Source organism: Mustelus asterias, chromosome 25 (genome assembly GCF_964213995.1).
Source record: "Mustelus asterias chromosome 25, sMusAst1.hap1.1, whole genome shotgun sequence".
Taxonomy (NCBI): Eukaryota; Metazoa; Chordata; class Chondrichthyes; order Carcharhiniformes; family Triakidae; genus Mustelus; species Mustelus asterias.
In genome coordinates this window covers 43398047-43411697 of record NC_135825.1, presented here as the reverse complement: position 1 = coordinate 43411697, position 13651 = coordinate 43398047, and the positions used below count along the sequence as shown (strand labels likewise).

The 13651-nt window shown below is 46.0% G+C and overlaps 1 protein-coding gene across 1 annotated transcript in view; it reads left to right on the top strand.

Annotated features, from left to right (window-relative positions):
• The window catches only part of LOC144511919 (cryptochrome-1-like), a 97613-nt gene that overhangs the window by 36096 nt on the left and 47866 nt on the right, over positions 1-13651 (top strand). Inside the window, exons 6-7 of the mRNA XM_078242375.1 lie at positions 109-249; positions 4910-5221. Coding sequence (XP_078098501.1) covers positions 109-249; positions 4910-5221 — 453 coding nt within the window. The remainder of the gene's footprint in view (positions 1-108; positions 250-4909; positions 5222-13651) is intronic.

Below are 13651 nucleotides of genomic sequence, written 5' to 3'. Positions count from 1 at the left end.
TAGCTTGCCTATTGATGCCAAGCGGAGACCAGTGGGCAGATGGGGGCTCTATAAATAGACACTTCATCAGTAATATAGGACACTTTATCACTTGTATTTCTCTTGCAGGCATGGGTAGCAAGCTTTGAAAGACCAAGAATGAATGCCTTTTCACTGCTGGCAAGTCCTACAGGCCTCAGTCCCTACCTTCGATTTGGTTGTCTGTCCTGTCGGCTCTTCTACTTCAAACTAACAGATTTATATAAAAAAGTGAGTTAAGTTTCTGTCTTGAGCATTGGAATTATTTGCTGTTGGGAGTTGTCTAATGCTTATCAATCCCATCAATTTTGCGATTGTTGATAAAGTGATTTGATTTATTATTGTCACATGTATTAGTATACTCAAAGTATTGTTTCATGCAAGCTATACAGACAAAGCATACCATTCATAGAGAAGGAAATGAGAGCGTGCAGAATGTAGGGTTACAGTCATAGCGAGGGTGTAGAGAAAGATCAATTTAATGAGAGAGTTTAAGAGCATTAGAATAAAGTTTTAGAAGCGTAGACGAAAGTGAAAATAGAATTACAAGGTACGCTGGACACAGCTTGCAAGAAGTCACCTCGCTCCAGCGTCATCTTGGACAGGCTTTTCTTTTTCTTTTTTTTTTCATGAGATGTAGGCATTACTGGCTGGGCCAGCATTTGTTGCCCATCTCTAATTGCCATTGTAACTTGTTGTAACTAACTGAGGTCCCAGCACTGATCCTTGCAGCAGTCTGCGAGTTCCACCCTGCCATCCTGAAAATTACTCGTTTATTCCTACTTTCAGATTTGGCTCACAGAAAACATGTTATTATTACCCAACCCTGTGAATTCTAATCCGGTGTACAACCTTACTGAAACTCTTATAAAAATCCATATATGCTATATCCATCAAATATATTCTGCTAGTTACACCCTTAATGAAACTCATAGATTTGTCAAACCTTATCTTCTTTTCATAAAACAATAAGTATGCCAAATCATATTGTGATTTTCTAAGTAACTGTTGCCATGCCAAATAAAAACTTCTAGCATTTTCCCTATTGTTGAAGCCTAGCCAACTGATCATTAATGCATTTTTCTTTCTCTCCTTCCTTGAACAGTGGGATTGCATTCACTAATTCATTGGGTACTAGGATCTATGGAGTTCTGGAAGATCAAAATTAATACATCCACTATTTCTTCCAGCTCTTTAATACCTATTCTCTTCAAAAGAAGGGTGGGCCCATTTTGGGATATCTTGTTGAGGCAGAGGACATGGCTGTGGTATTAAGAGTACTTTGTATTGCTCTTCATTAAAGAGGATTCTGCCAATGACACAGTAAAGGAGGACCAAGCAGAGAAATTGGATAGGATAAAAAATAATATAGTACCTTAAGGTTGGCAGTGCTCAATGTCACTCAGTCTAAATGATGGGCATTTTAGGTTGGTGAGGGAATCTATTCCTTGACTCTTTGCCCACCTTTTCTCCTTTTCCAGTTCTTCATCTTTGTCTATTCAACTTGATTTCCTGCAAGATTGTGAATCTAGCATTTACTATAAGCTTTTTCCTGTTTCATATTAGTCTCTATGGGGGGAATTTTACAACAATTTTATATTGCGTCCGGTTTGCGGTGGGACAATGTCATAAAATCGGGCACAATGCCGGGAATGGCGCCCGTTTTTGCGCCATTCCCATTTACCAAAAAGAATTGGCACGATTGGGAGTCCGCCCATAACGGGCAAAACGTCAATTTGCATTTTTATTTGCATTCATTACAATGTCATTAGTGAGTTTCACTCCCAATCGTCCCAGCTCACCTGCCTGAACCACCTCATTCGCTACAGCCGAAATCATTGTGGAAAATGCCTCCTCTATAAAAGTCAGATTCAGGTGCTTGAGCAGTGAGGGTGAACGAGGAGGTAAGTCTCCACATTCAAACTGCTCCTTGCTGCTCTGAGGGCGTTGTTTTGTGGCGGCCACATTGCATTTCGGGTCGGGGGGGCTGCAAGTGTGCGGGAGGGGATGGGGGGCTGTTGTTGCTCACAGCATCTGACTTTGAACTCTCAGCACGGACCCGGCTCAGAGTGCTAACCTTGGGTCAGAGCGCTGACTCTGGGTCCTAGTGCAGGCAGCAACAAGCACTGTTGCAGGTGGTGGATGGGTTGGAAACTCTCTGAAGTGGCAGTGCTGCAGCCTCAGGACTTGTCAAACAGCACTGTCTGTGGCCACTAAAGGGTTCTGGGTATGTTTGTGAGTGGGGGGCAATGGTGGGGAGTTGTGTTGCCATTCTGGGATCTGTGGGGGAAGTATGGGGAGTGTGTGGTGTTGGGGGTCTGTGGGAGGCGGGCTATGGGGAGTGGTGTGTTACTGGGGGCTGTGGGCCATATGGAGAGTGTGTGTTGCTGGGTATCTGTGGGGGGGGGGGGGGGGCGGTGGCGGTGTATGGGGAGTGTATGTTGCTGTGGTTGGGGGGAGGGGGGGCCGGGGGGTGCATGGGGAGTGTGTGTTGCTGGCCTGGGAGCGAGCAAAGTTCTTTAACCTCTCCATCTGTCTCTCCGCTTCCTCAAATCCTTCTCCGGCCCCCTTCAGATTGACGAGATGGCTTTTGCCTTGCAACCTATTGATCTTGCTGTTCTTTTGGTTGCTGCTGGAGCTGAGGAGGAGGAGCAGAAGGATGAATTGCGGGCAGAGGAGGCCCACGCCTTACCACTCGCAGGAGTAGAGGGAGACAGCCACCGGTGGCTGCCATTCACCCAGGAGAAAGAGGGAGCGGAGACCCCGGCAGTTCTAAATGCGACTGTCCTTTGGGCAACTGTCGGACATCGACGGCACCAGCTCCTAAAGGAGACAGTGCGACATCTGTGCCATTTGTTGCAGGACCTGGCACCTCGGGGCACAGTGGGGGGGGGAGGGGAGAGGGGAGACCATGGGGGGGGAGGGGGGTGGAGTTGCAGGGGTGGTAGGGGAGGCACCCACCCCTGGTGCTGTGAAAGTAACGGCCACCTTAAACTTTTACGTCACCGGGTCCTTCCAGACAGCCAGTGGAGACCTTTGTGGCAGTTCCCAACCATCCGTCCACAAGTATGTCAAGGAGGTTATGGATGCCCTGTATGCCCGGGCTGGCCAGTATATCAAATTTGACCTGGACCAGGCCCAGCAGGAAGCTTGGGCTGCAGGATTCGCAGCCATCCTGGGAATGCAGGGGATTGTAGACTGCACCCACATCACCCTCAAGGTCCCGGTCAGGAATCCAGGAAGATTCATGAACAGAAAGGGCTTCCATTCAATGAATGTGCAATTGCTGTTTGACCATCAGCTGAATATCATACACATCTGCACCAGACAACCCGGCAACGTGCATGACAGCTTCATATTGAGAAGTTCTGATGTCCCAGAGGTCTTTGAGGAGGAGCCCAGGTGCAGGGATGGCTCGTGGAGGACGTGGGGTACCCGCTTTGGACTTGGCTGTGTGGAGGCCTGAGACTGATGCGGAGACCTAATATGATGAGGCCCACACTGTCACCCATTCAAAAGTGGAGAGGTGCATAGGGCTCTTCAAAATGCAGTTCAGGTGCCTGGATTACTCTGGCAGGGCCCTTCAATATAGCCTCTGATATCATCCTGCATTGTGGTGATGTGCTGTGCCCTACGTAACCTGGCTCAGCAGCAAGGAGACCTTTGGAGGAGGAGGAGGAGAACATGGAGGCCGACCAGCCAGGCGTCATTGGGGAGGAGGCTGCCAAGCAGGAAGAGGGGGAGGCGGACAATGACAAGCAACAGCACCCAGGCACTGGGTGTGTCAAATGTGTCAACATTTGTACCTGAACTATCTGTTCTTTGAAGGCCATTTACTGTTTTACCTTTCAGTATTCCAAATCATCAGATCCATTTTTAGCTTGCTGAAATTAGTTCTCTTCCAGTTTGAGTATTTTCACACTTGACTTTTCTTTGTCCTTTTCCATTTCTGTTTTATTCTAAGCTGAATGATATTGTGATTATTGTTGTTCAAATGCTCCCCACTTCATTCTCCAGATGATAATCCAATACTACTGCCTCCCTAGTTGGGCTGGGAACAAACAAACTGGTTCCCTTCATAATTTCAGGGAGTATTCACCCTTTTTACATTTCACACTGTTATTGCTTGATTTAGGTTAATAGAAGTCTCTACAACTACACTGTAGTGTTTACATCTTTTAGTAATTTGCCTCTGGGCTATATAATACTGTGATATGGAGATGTTGGCATTGGACTGGGGTAAACACAGTAAGAAGTCTCACAACACCAGGTTAAAGTCCAGCAGGTTTATTTGGTATCACAAGCTTTTGGAGCACTGCTCCTTCATCCCAACTCTCCACTCACCTGATGAAGGAGCAGCACTCCGAAAACTCGTAATCCCAAATTAACCTGTTGTACTTTAACCTAGTGTTGTGAGACTTCTTCCTATATTATACTCCCATCAGTGTACGACCTCCATTAAATATTGTTGCCAGGAACATTAAATGCCCAATCCTCATCTTCTTTGAGCCAAGTCTCTGTAATTGTCATTATATCATAATACCATATGCCTACTTGGACCTGCAGCTTACCAAACTTGCTTATCATGCTTTATGCATTTATCCAAACACAGCTTGGTCTGTCTTGCATTACCCCATTTCTATTTCTGAGTTACTTGTACTTGTGCTGTTTGTCATTTGTGGGCCCCTGTGCACCTTGCATTTCCTTCCAAACACTCCATTATTTGTTGCCCCCACTCCCCCCCCCCCCCCCGCCCTGCCCCCCCCCCACCCCACTTCCAATTAGTTTAAACCTACCCCATTCAGCCATTTCTACTTTTATCAGTTTGGCTGTTAATTGACACTGTTGTCAGATAAATTAAATTATTTGTTTTGGGTTTTTCTCTTTTTAGATAAAGAAGACCGATTCGCCACCGCTTTCTCTCTACGGCCAGCTTCTGTGGCGTGAGTTTTTCTATACAGCAGCAACAAATAACCCACGCTTTGACAAAATGGAGGGAAATCCAATCTGTGTGCGTATACCTTGGGACAAGAATCCTGTCTCGCTAGCTAAATGGGCAGAGGGGAAAACTGGCTATCCGTGGATTGATGCTATTATGACCCAGCTGCGTCAGGAAGGTTGGATCCATCACCTCGCCCGACATGCTGTGGCATGCTTCCTAACACGAGGAGACCTCTGGATCAGTTGGGAGGAAGGAATGAAGGTATAGGAGCAGATAATGGTGAATGTATGATTTCTGTTGGAGTGAGTGAGGGATGGGTGGGGAAGTGTACAGTAGGGTGCCTCAGCGGTTTTTTATTCATTTGAGGAACTTGGGCATTGCTGACTGGCCAGTATTTATTGCCCATTAGGATCATTGAGAGTCAGTTAGCTCAGTTGTCTAGATGGCTGGTTCACGATGCAGAGTGGCGCCAACAGTGCGAGGTTATTCACGAAGGCCCCGCCTTGCCAATCTTGCCCCTTGCCTGAAGTGTGGTGATCCTCAGGTTAAATCACCACCAGTCAGCTCTCCCTCTCAAAGGAGAAAGTAGCCTATGGTCATCTGGGACTATGGCGACTTTACCTTTATTGGAATCATTGTTTTTCATATTTCATTACATAAATGAACTGAACTTTGGGTACAGGAACTACAAATATTGAAATTTGCAGATGTTGCCAAACTTGGCATCATTGTGCACATGATAGCAGACTTCAGTAGGACATGGACAGGCTGATGAAATAGGCAGCCACGTGGCAGACGCAATCTTAATGCAGTCAAGTGTGAAGTCATGAACATTGGGAGAAGGAGCACAGGAGAGACAGTATAATCTAATCTGTACTATTTTAAGAGGGAGGTGCAAGAGCAGAGGAATCTGGTGCTGTGTATTCACAAATCCTTGAATTTGAGAGATAAAAGCAGCTCTGATGAAGGGTCATCCAGACTCAACGTGGGCTCTATTCTCTCACCACAGATGCTGTCAGACCTGCTGAGATTTTCCAGCATTTTCTGTTTTTGCCTGAACTTGACAGGACAAATTGAGGTGGTTAATGTTATGTATGTTCCCTTTAAGGGAATGGGCCATGTCATAGAATCATAGAAACCCCACAGTGTAGAAAGAAGCCACCTGGCCCATCGAGTCTGCACTGACCACACTCCCACCCAGGCCCTACCCCCCCATCCCCACATATTTACCCTCTAATCCCTCTAACCTACGCATCTGTGACCTGGGATGTGGGGTGAGCTGGGTGGGAACTGCCCTGAGTGGGCAGTCAACGCTTGGGTGTGGAGCAAGTAGACTGAATAAAGTCTGTGTCCCTGACACCCGGCTGTGGGGTAGTTCTTGAGGAGAAGCCTCAGTACTAAGAGATTTAACAGTTAAGGGGTTGTAGTGCATTCTGGTTTTGTAACCAGGGAACTGAATACAAGGAAGTCTGCTAAATCTTTACTGGTTATACCTCTAGATTATTGTGGACAAAATCTGAAAACCACTCTTTAGGAAGGATATTGAGGATTTGAAGAGTACAGAGGTTGTTAGCCAGAATGGTACCAAGTATGAGGGACTTCAGTGGAGATCTTGGGTTGTAGTGAAGGTTAAGGGGCACTTAATAGAGGTACTCAAAATTGAGACGTTTTGTTCAGAAATTGATACATAGATGATGCATTTGCAATATTTGAATCTACAGCTATATGTGAAGATTGCTTTATATATTGTAACATGTTCCATATTCTCAATTCACTTTTGAGATGGAGCAGTCTAATGCACTCCCTTTCCTTGATGTGTTAGATGAGAAATCTGCTAAGGGATACTCCACTGTTGTATATTGCAAGCCTTCCTTTACCTATCAGTACACACAGTTAGGATTTGTATAGCCTCACACACTATAAGATTGGTCATTTCAGCAATCTTATAAATAGGGCCCTAGCCATTTGCTCACCTTTAAAGCTCGACAGGGAAATGGATTGCAAGACAATGGCTGTCTTCATCAGATCTTGTTAATTGTATATTGTGAAAACTCTCAAATGGTCCAAAGGATGCAATTTTTGAACCTGAAAAGTGTTTGGTCTATCAAAAATTACCATGGTAAGGCGAAGTATCTCAAAAATTTCAACAATAGGTAAAGGAAGCCATTTCCCACTGCTCCTATATAATGACTACACACATGGTATTCTCCACTAACAGTCCAAAAAGACAATCCACCTACCACACAATTGAACAACATCATGTATGAATCTTGGTGCCAGTGCAAAGCCAGGTACATGCACCATACATCCCAGTGATTGGCCGGTTGAATCAAACATGTTCCTTCACGTGTTCGTGATGGACAGAATGCACACTATACTCTGTCAGACTGCACTTGCAAAACCCAAAACTAAACAACCTACTGTTGGATACGATTCTGAGATTGGCAATTGTGTGATTGGAGAGCACTTGCTGTTCTGTCCTGAGTGTGGCAATAACTACCCTAACAAGCAATTTAAGATGATCAGTCAAGCTTGTAATGTGGCTAATTTACATTTGCCAGAAGCAACATGCATTCATACACAGGCACCCATTCTCTGCAAACAAAAGTAATATGTTCAAGCCTTTTTTTTAATTACCCAGTGTACGTTTTTCGGGCAACTCAGGCCTTTTTATGAGCTGGGAAAAGGACTTGAACCCTAAAGAACTGTGAAAGTGGCCACATTTGGCTGCAGGACTTGACCAAAAATTTCCCAGGGAGCTCAGCCAGCCTGTGTGTGTGTGTGTGTGTGTGTGTGTGTGTGTGTGTGTGTGTGTGTGTGTGTGTGTGTGTGTGTGTGTGTGAAGGGGCCCAGTCCAAAGATTGCAAGCAGCCAGAAACCAGACGGACTGCTGATCACGTTATCAGCAGCACAAAATGAGCTGACAACATCACCAGACCAGGCCGGCAGCAAGACTATACACCTGGTCTGGACTCAATACAGGTGATAATGGCCTTGTCCCAGAGCGAGGAGAAGCCCATTTCCATAATGGGAAAACAATTAAACGATCTCCGATGGAACAATAAAGGACAGCAAGAGACCTATCACCTGGGATGGGATCATCTGGTCTCTATGGACTGTAAGATCGCAGCTACAGATAACACTAGCAAGCCTTCGTCTGTGGAACTGCCGGTTGCAAGGGGGCGGAGTTGGCAGGAAAAAAATTCAAGTTTTACAATATAAAAGGATGGTCAGGCCGGCCATCTCTCTCTTTTTTTTCTCTTCGGACCAGCATAGCAGCACTCCTCTCTCTCTTCTCCTGTTGCTGCCTGCCTCTCGTTCGTCTCCAGCACGCAGCCCGAAGCCCACTGAGCAATTTAAACTAGGATTGTGAGTACCCTCCGGTAATTCGCGAAGTTCCCGAGATCATCATAGTGGATGAGGCTTTGGGGGAAAGGGGGGGGGGGGGGGGCTTTTGCATGCACCTTTCATAGTTTAAGACACTGGTAAACTTGTATAAAGTAAGAATTCCGATGCGTCCGTTTTAGTATTCCTTCCATAGCTATAGTCTTAAAGAGCATAAGGCATTGTGTGTTGTTTTCCTGGTGTTTGGTGATTGACCTTGATGTTTTAACATATATATATATATATATATATCTTTGACTTCCATTGGAGTCCGTTTTGATCTTTTCAATTTCTCACCAATGATCTCTGACTAAGTCACAATATTAAATATCCCTTACCATAATTCCGGAGTCTAGAACTGAGGGTACCCTGGGCGCTTCGAAACCGCCCACTCAGGAAAGGCTGCCAGGTAGGGGATAAGCAGCAGTTTCCTTTTCTCGCTCTTGGGAGCGCTACTCTAGTGAAGTAGGCGCAAGGTGGCCGTTGTTCCATCGGCGAGAGAGAGAATCACTCGGGCATTGTTGTGATTGTTTGAAATTTAGCATTCTTGGTGCTTGTCCTGCAAAGCAAAAATATTTGTCTGTCTTCTCAGTGATATTTAATAAACTGTTTCCTCTGGCAAGTGAGTCAATATGTATATATTATTGTAATTACACGGAACAGCCATGGGGACCAAATTCACACCTCAATATGCCAACATCTACATGCATAGGTTCGAACAAGACTTCTTCACCGCACAGGACCTTCAACCGATGCTAAGCACTAGATACATCGATGACATTTTCTTCCTTTGGACTCATGGTGAACAATCACTGAAACAACTATATGGTGATATCAACAAGTTCCATTCCACCATCAGACTCACCATGGACTACTCTCCGGAATCGGTTGCATTCTTGGACACACGAATCTCCATTAAGGACGGTCACCTCAGCACCTCACTGTACCGCAAGCCCACGGATAACCTCACAATGCTCCACTTCTCCAGCTTCCATCCTAAACACGTTAAAGAAGCCATCCCCTACGGACAAGCCCTCCGTATACACAGGATCTGCTCAGATGAGGAGGATTGCAACAGACACCTCCAGACGCTGAAAGATGCCCTCATAAGAACAGGATATGGCGCTCGACTCATCGATCGACAGTTCCAACGCGCCACAGCGAAAAACCGCACCGACCTCCTCAGAAGACAAACACGGGACACGATGGACAGTACCCTTCGTCGTCCAGTACTTCCCCGGAGCGGAGAAGCTACGGTATCTCCTCCAGAGCCTTCAACATGAAGATGAACATCTCGCCAAGGCATCCCCACATCCCCACTTCTTGCCTTCAAACAACCGCACAACCTCAAACAGACGATTGTCCACAGCAAACTACCCAGCCTTCAGGAGAACAGTGACCATGACACCACATAACCCTGCCACAGCAACCTCTGCAAGACGTGCCAGATCATCGACATGGATGCCATCATCTCACATGAGAACACCATCCACCAGGTACACGGTACATACTGTTGCAACTCGGCCAACGTTGTCTACGTGATACGCTGCAGGAAAGGATGTCCCGAGGCATGGTACATTGGGGAGACCATGCCGTCACTACGACAATGGATGAATGAACACCACTTGACAATCACCAGGCAAGAGTGTTCTCTTCCTGTTGGGGAACACTTCAGTGGTCTCGGGCATTCGGCCTCTGATCTTCGGGTAAGCGTTCTCCAAGGTGGCCTTTACGACACACGACAGCGCAGAGTCTCTGAGCAGAGACTGTTAGCTAAGTTCCGCACACATGAGGACGGCCTCAACCGGGATCTTGGGTTCATGTCACACTATCTGTAACCCCCACGACTTGCCTGGGCTTGCAAAAGCTCACTAACTGTCCTGTCTGGAGACAATACACATCTCTTTAACCTGTGTTTAACGCTCTCTCCACTCACATTGTCTGTACCTTTAAGACTTGATTACCTGCAAAGACTCGCATTCCAACCATTATTTTGTAAATTGAGTTTGTGTCTTTATATGCCCTGTTTGTGAACAGAACTCCCACTCACCTGACGAAGGAGCAGCGCTCCGAAAGCTAGTGGATTTTGCTACCAAATAAACCTGTTGGACTTTAACCTGGTGTTGTGAGACTTCTTACAGTGAGTCAATAGCCAGAGGCCAAAGTTTTAAAATTATTGTGGAAAAAAAACTAGACAGGAAATGGGAAATGATTTCACCAGAGTCTGTTGTGATCTTGATCACACTACCGGAGAGGGTGGTGGAGCCAGATTCCATGGGAATCTCCAAAAGAAAATGGACATATACTTGCAGTGAATACATTTTATAGAAAGCTGGGATATTGACATAATTGGATAGCTCTCGCAAAAGAGCCAGCACAGGTATAATGGACTAACTGACCCTCTTCAAATTCACATAACAAAGGGCTATCAACAAAGGAAGGCACTTTCTATATTGCATTTTAGGAATGTTAATTTATAACCATATCCTACAACTTTCCTGTCTCCACATTTATTAGAGAAACTGTCTATATAAATTCTCAGTGTAATTACACCTTCCTGTTGGTGGTGCTGTGACACTGGTTTGATGTCTTCCAGCTCCTCCACCTATAGTGCAGAGAAGTTTATATTCTCTCGCAAGCTGTACTTAGTTTGCTTCCCAAACTACTCTAAGGTTTTGCTCTCCAGATTAGATGAAAGTAAGGTCAGAATGAATAGCTGGAGTGGATTGTAGTTATCCAATCCTGGTCCAATTACTCCCTACCCTCTGAACCCACTTCATCCCAAAGACTACATTTATTTTGGATTTGTGTTGGCTTATAGAAATGTAAATGTGATTTACAGGATCGGACTGATTCAGCACACCCTCCACACTTACAAGTTATTAACATAATTTGAAGGTTCAGACACTAGGCAAACATTTTCAAAATCCTTTAATCAAATATTCTTGATAGGAACTTCTGTCATGTCACCAGGGAAATATATCTTCAGGTGGTGTCCATTTAAGAACTACATGGGGTGAATTTCCACTGTAACTTATGAAAAGATGGGGCACACTAAATAATTGAGGACCAAAGGGAACTGCAATGGGATGTTAATCAGACAGTGGAACTCAATGTCAGTATATGTGAAGTAGCATGTGGTGGTCTTTACCAGGGGAAAACATGTAGCTTTTTTTCATGCCTGCACAATCACTAACTGGATACTGGGTTTTATGGTAAATTTAAGATAAAAATGTTGGGCGGAATTTTCCAGCCCTGGTAGCAGCAGGGCGGGCAGGAGTGGAAAATTCTTGGCGGCAGGAGTGGAAAATTCAAGAAGGTCAAAAATCGGATTTCCGCCAGTGGGAAATCAGTTCAGAATTTTCCCCTCATTGCTTTCATGGTGGGCTGATGACAGGTTGGATTTCCCACTGATCCTTAGGAGGAATACAATTAGCAGGCATTACCATGTAGTGAATGCACATTAAAAACACTATTCAAAATCATGTTTATAAATGAGTGGCATGCAGCTGCCTGCCCTCACTTCACTTATGACTTTGTGGTGAGTACAACACTCATTGCTTACCTGCAACAGTGCTGCTCCAGGTTCTCACCAGTGCCAGTGCGATGCCACACTGATGGGAGTACCCACTAACTTCCTCCATGCTCTAGGAGGATGTGTTCAGCAGGTCTCCGGCAGGGCTGCACTCTGACCAGGAGGCGAATGGGGGAATGGAGAATAGAAACATATGGGACACTGGGCTATGCTGGAGTGAGGGTTGGGAGGGGGAAGGAGAACTGGGGCATTGGGCTATGGGGTTGGAGAGTGAGGGGAGGGTGGCAGGCAGAGGGGAGATCGAGGGTGGGGAAGGTGCAACCCAACATGGAAGACTAGTACAAAGAAACATAAGTGGATGGATGGGAATCGACCTGTGTGAATGGGAGGGAATGCATGCAGAGTCTGAAATACAAGGTGGTTCTGTTATTGTAGAACAAGAAGGATTGGTTGCACAGAGACTCATTTAAGGCAGGGGAGGGGAAAGCATGCACATGAGGGATGGGTTGCACAGAGACTCATGGAGGAAGGAGGGGGCAAGGAAGGAGACTGTGTTGTCATCAGTAAAGAAGGAAACGGGAGTGCTCGTTGAAAGTCTGTCATAGTCTCTAGGCTGGGGACAAAAAATCAGGGTGAGACATCAAAGACAGTCCTGGGGCTATGCATGATACGCACATTGTTGTCGCGCTCCAAGGAGGTGCAAAACCTACGTACTTAATTTGGAGAAGGCATAGCTTGGTTTGCAAGGCATCATCGTGGTCTGACACTCATTGGCCATCGGGTTGTCAGGCATGGTACTAGATAGCATTTGCAGCGTGTGAATGGGGAAAATGTACTAAAGCATGAGGAATTCTGAGCTCTTCTGGTAGGGGTGGGGGGGATGGTTTGGGCTGGGGGATGTTCCTCTCTGATTGCACTCAGACTCAAGATGGGGAAGGGGTGATATCCGCGTGGAGCATGGGGACATCAACAGTGATTGGTTCAGTGGGGAGGGCTGGGATGTCCACCACGGCTACAATGGGATCCAGGGCTACTGGGAGGCTGGAGAATAACTGGAGGTTCCAGGAAGATTAGAGGGATCCAAACACTGTCAGCTGGAACATAAGAACTAGGAGCAGGAGTAGGCGATCCAGGGAGGGTCAAAGCTGGTCTCAATAAAAGTGCTGCAACGCCATCCTGAAACCCCAAAGTTGTTGCGCAGTTTGAAGTCAAAACTTGGAAAAAATCTGTATGGAAGGGGTATGAGACAGTGTAGATGGAGCGCACAGCTGGACTCAGGAGTCCATTCAGGGGTACCCTCAGGGTCCCAACATTGGAATAGAGTCACAGCTGAGAGAAAAGAGGAAGACTTTCTCGAGGAGGTGCAATTTTACTCATTGCCTTTTGATACACTTAAACAAGAGATAATACGATTGGCCCTGAGCTTTAACAGAGGTAAGTGATAATGGAAAATCAGCATACCAGATCAGAGATTGTGGGAGTGCCTTTGGTAAGGTGCCGCATTTCATAAATGTTACCAAACCTCTTTCAATCTTTGTGGGATTGGAATTGAGATGTCAAGAATCAGGGTTGGTACCTGTGGTGAACCATAGTTGGTTACCACTATGAGTGCTGAGCCAGGGATGGTCAGCACTATGGGTGTTTGTAGATATGTTACTGTTGTCACTGTTGGGGTTAGGGTTGGGCTGTTCTACCTGTTGATATTGTTCTGTGGTACACTCCAGTTGGCTCCGCCTACCTGGGGAAGTATAAAGGTCACTGCACTGCCTGGT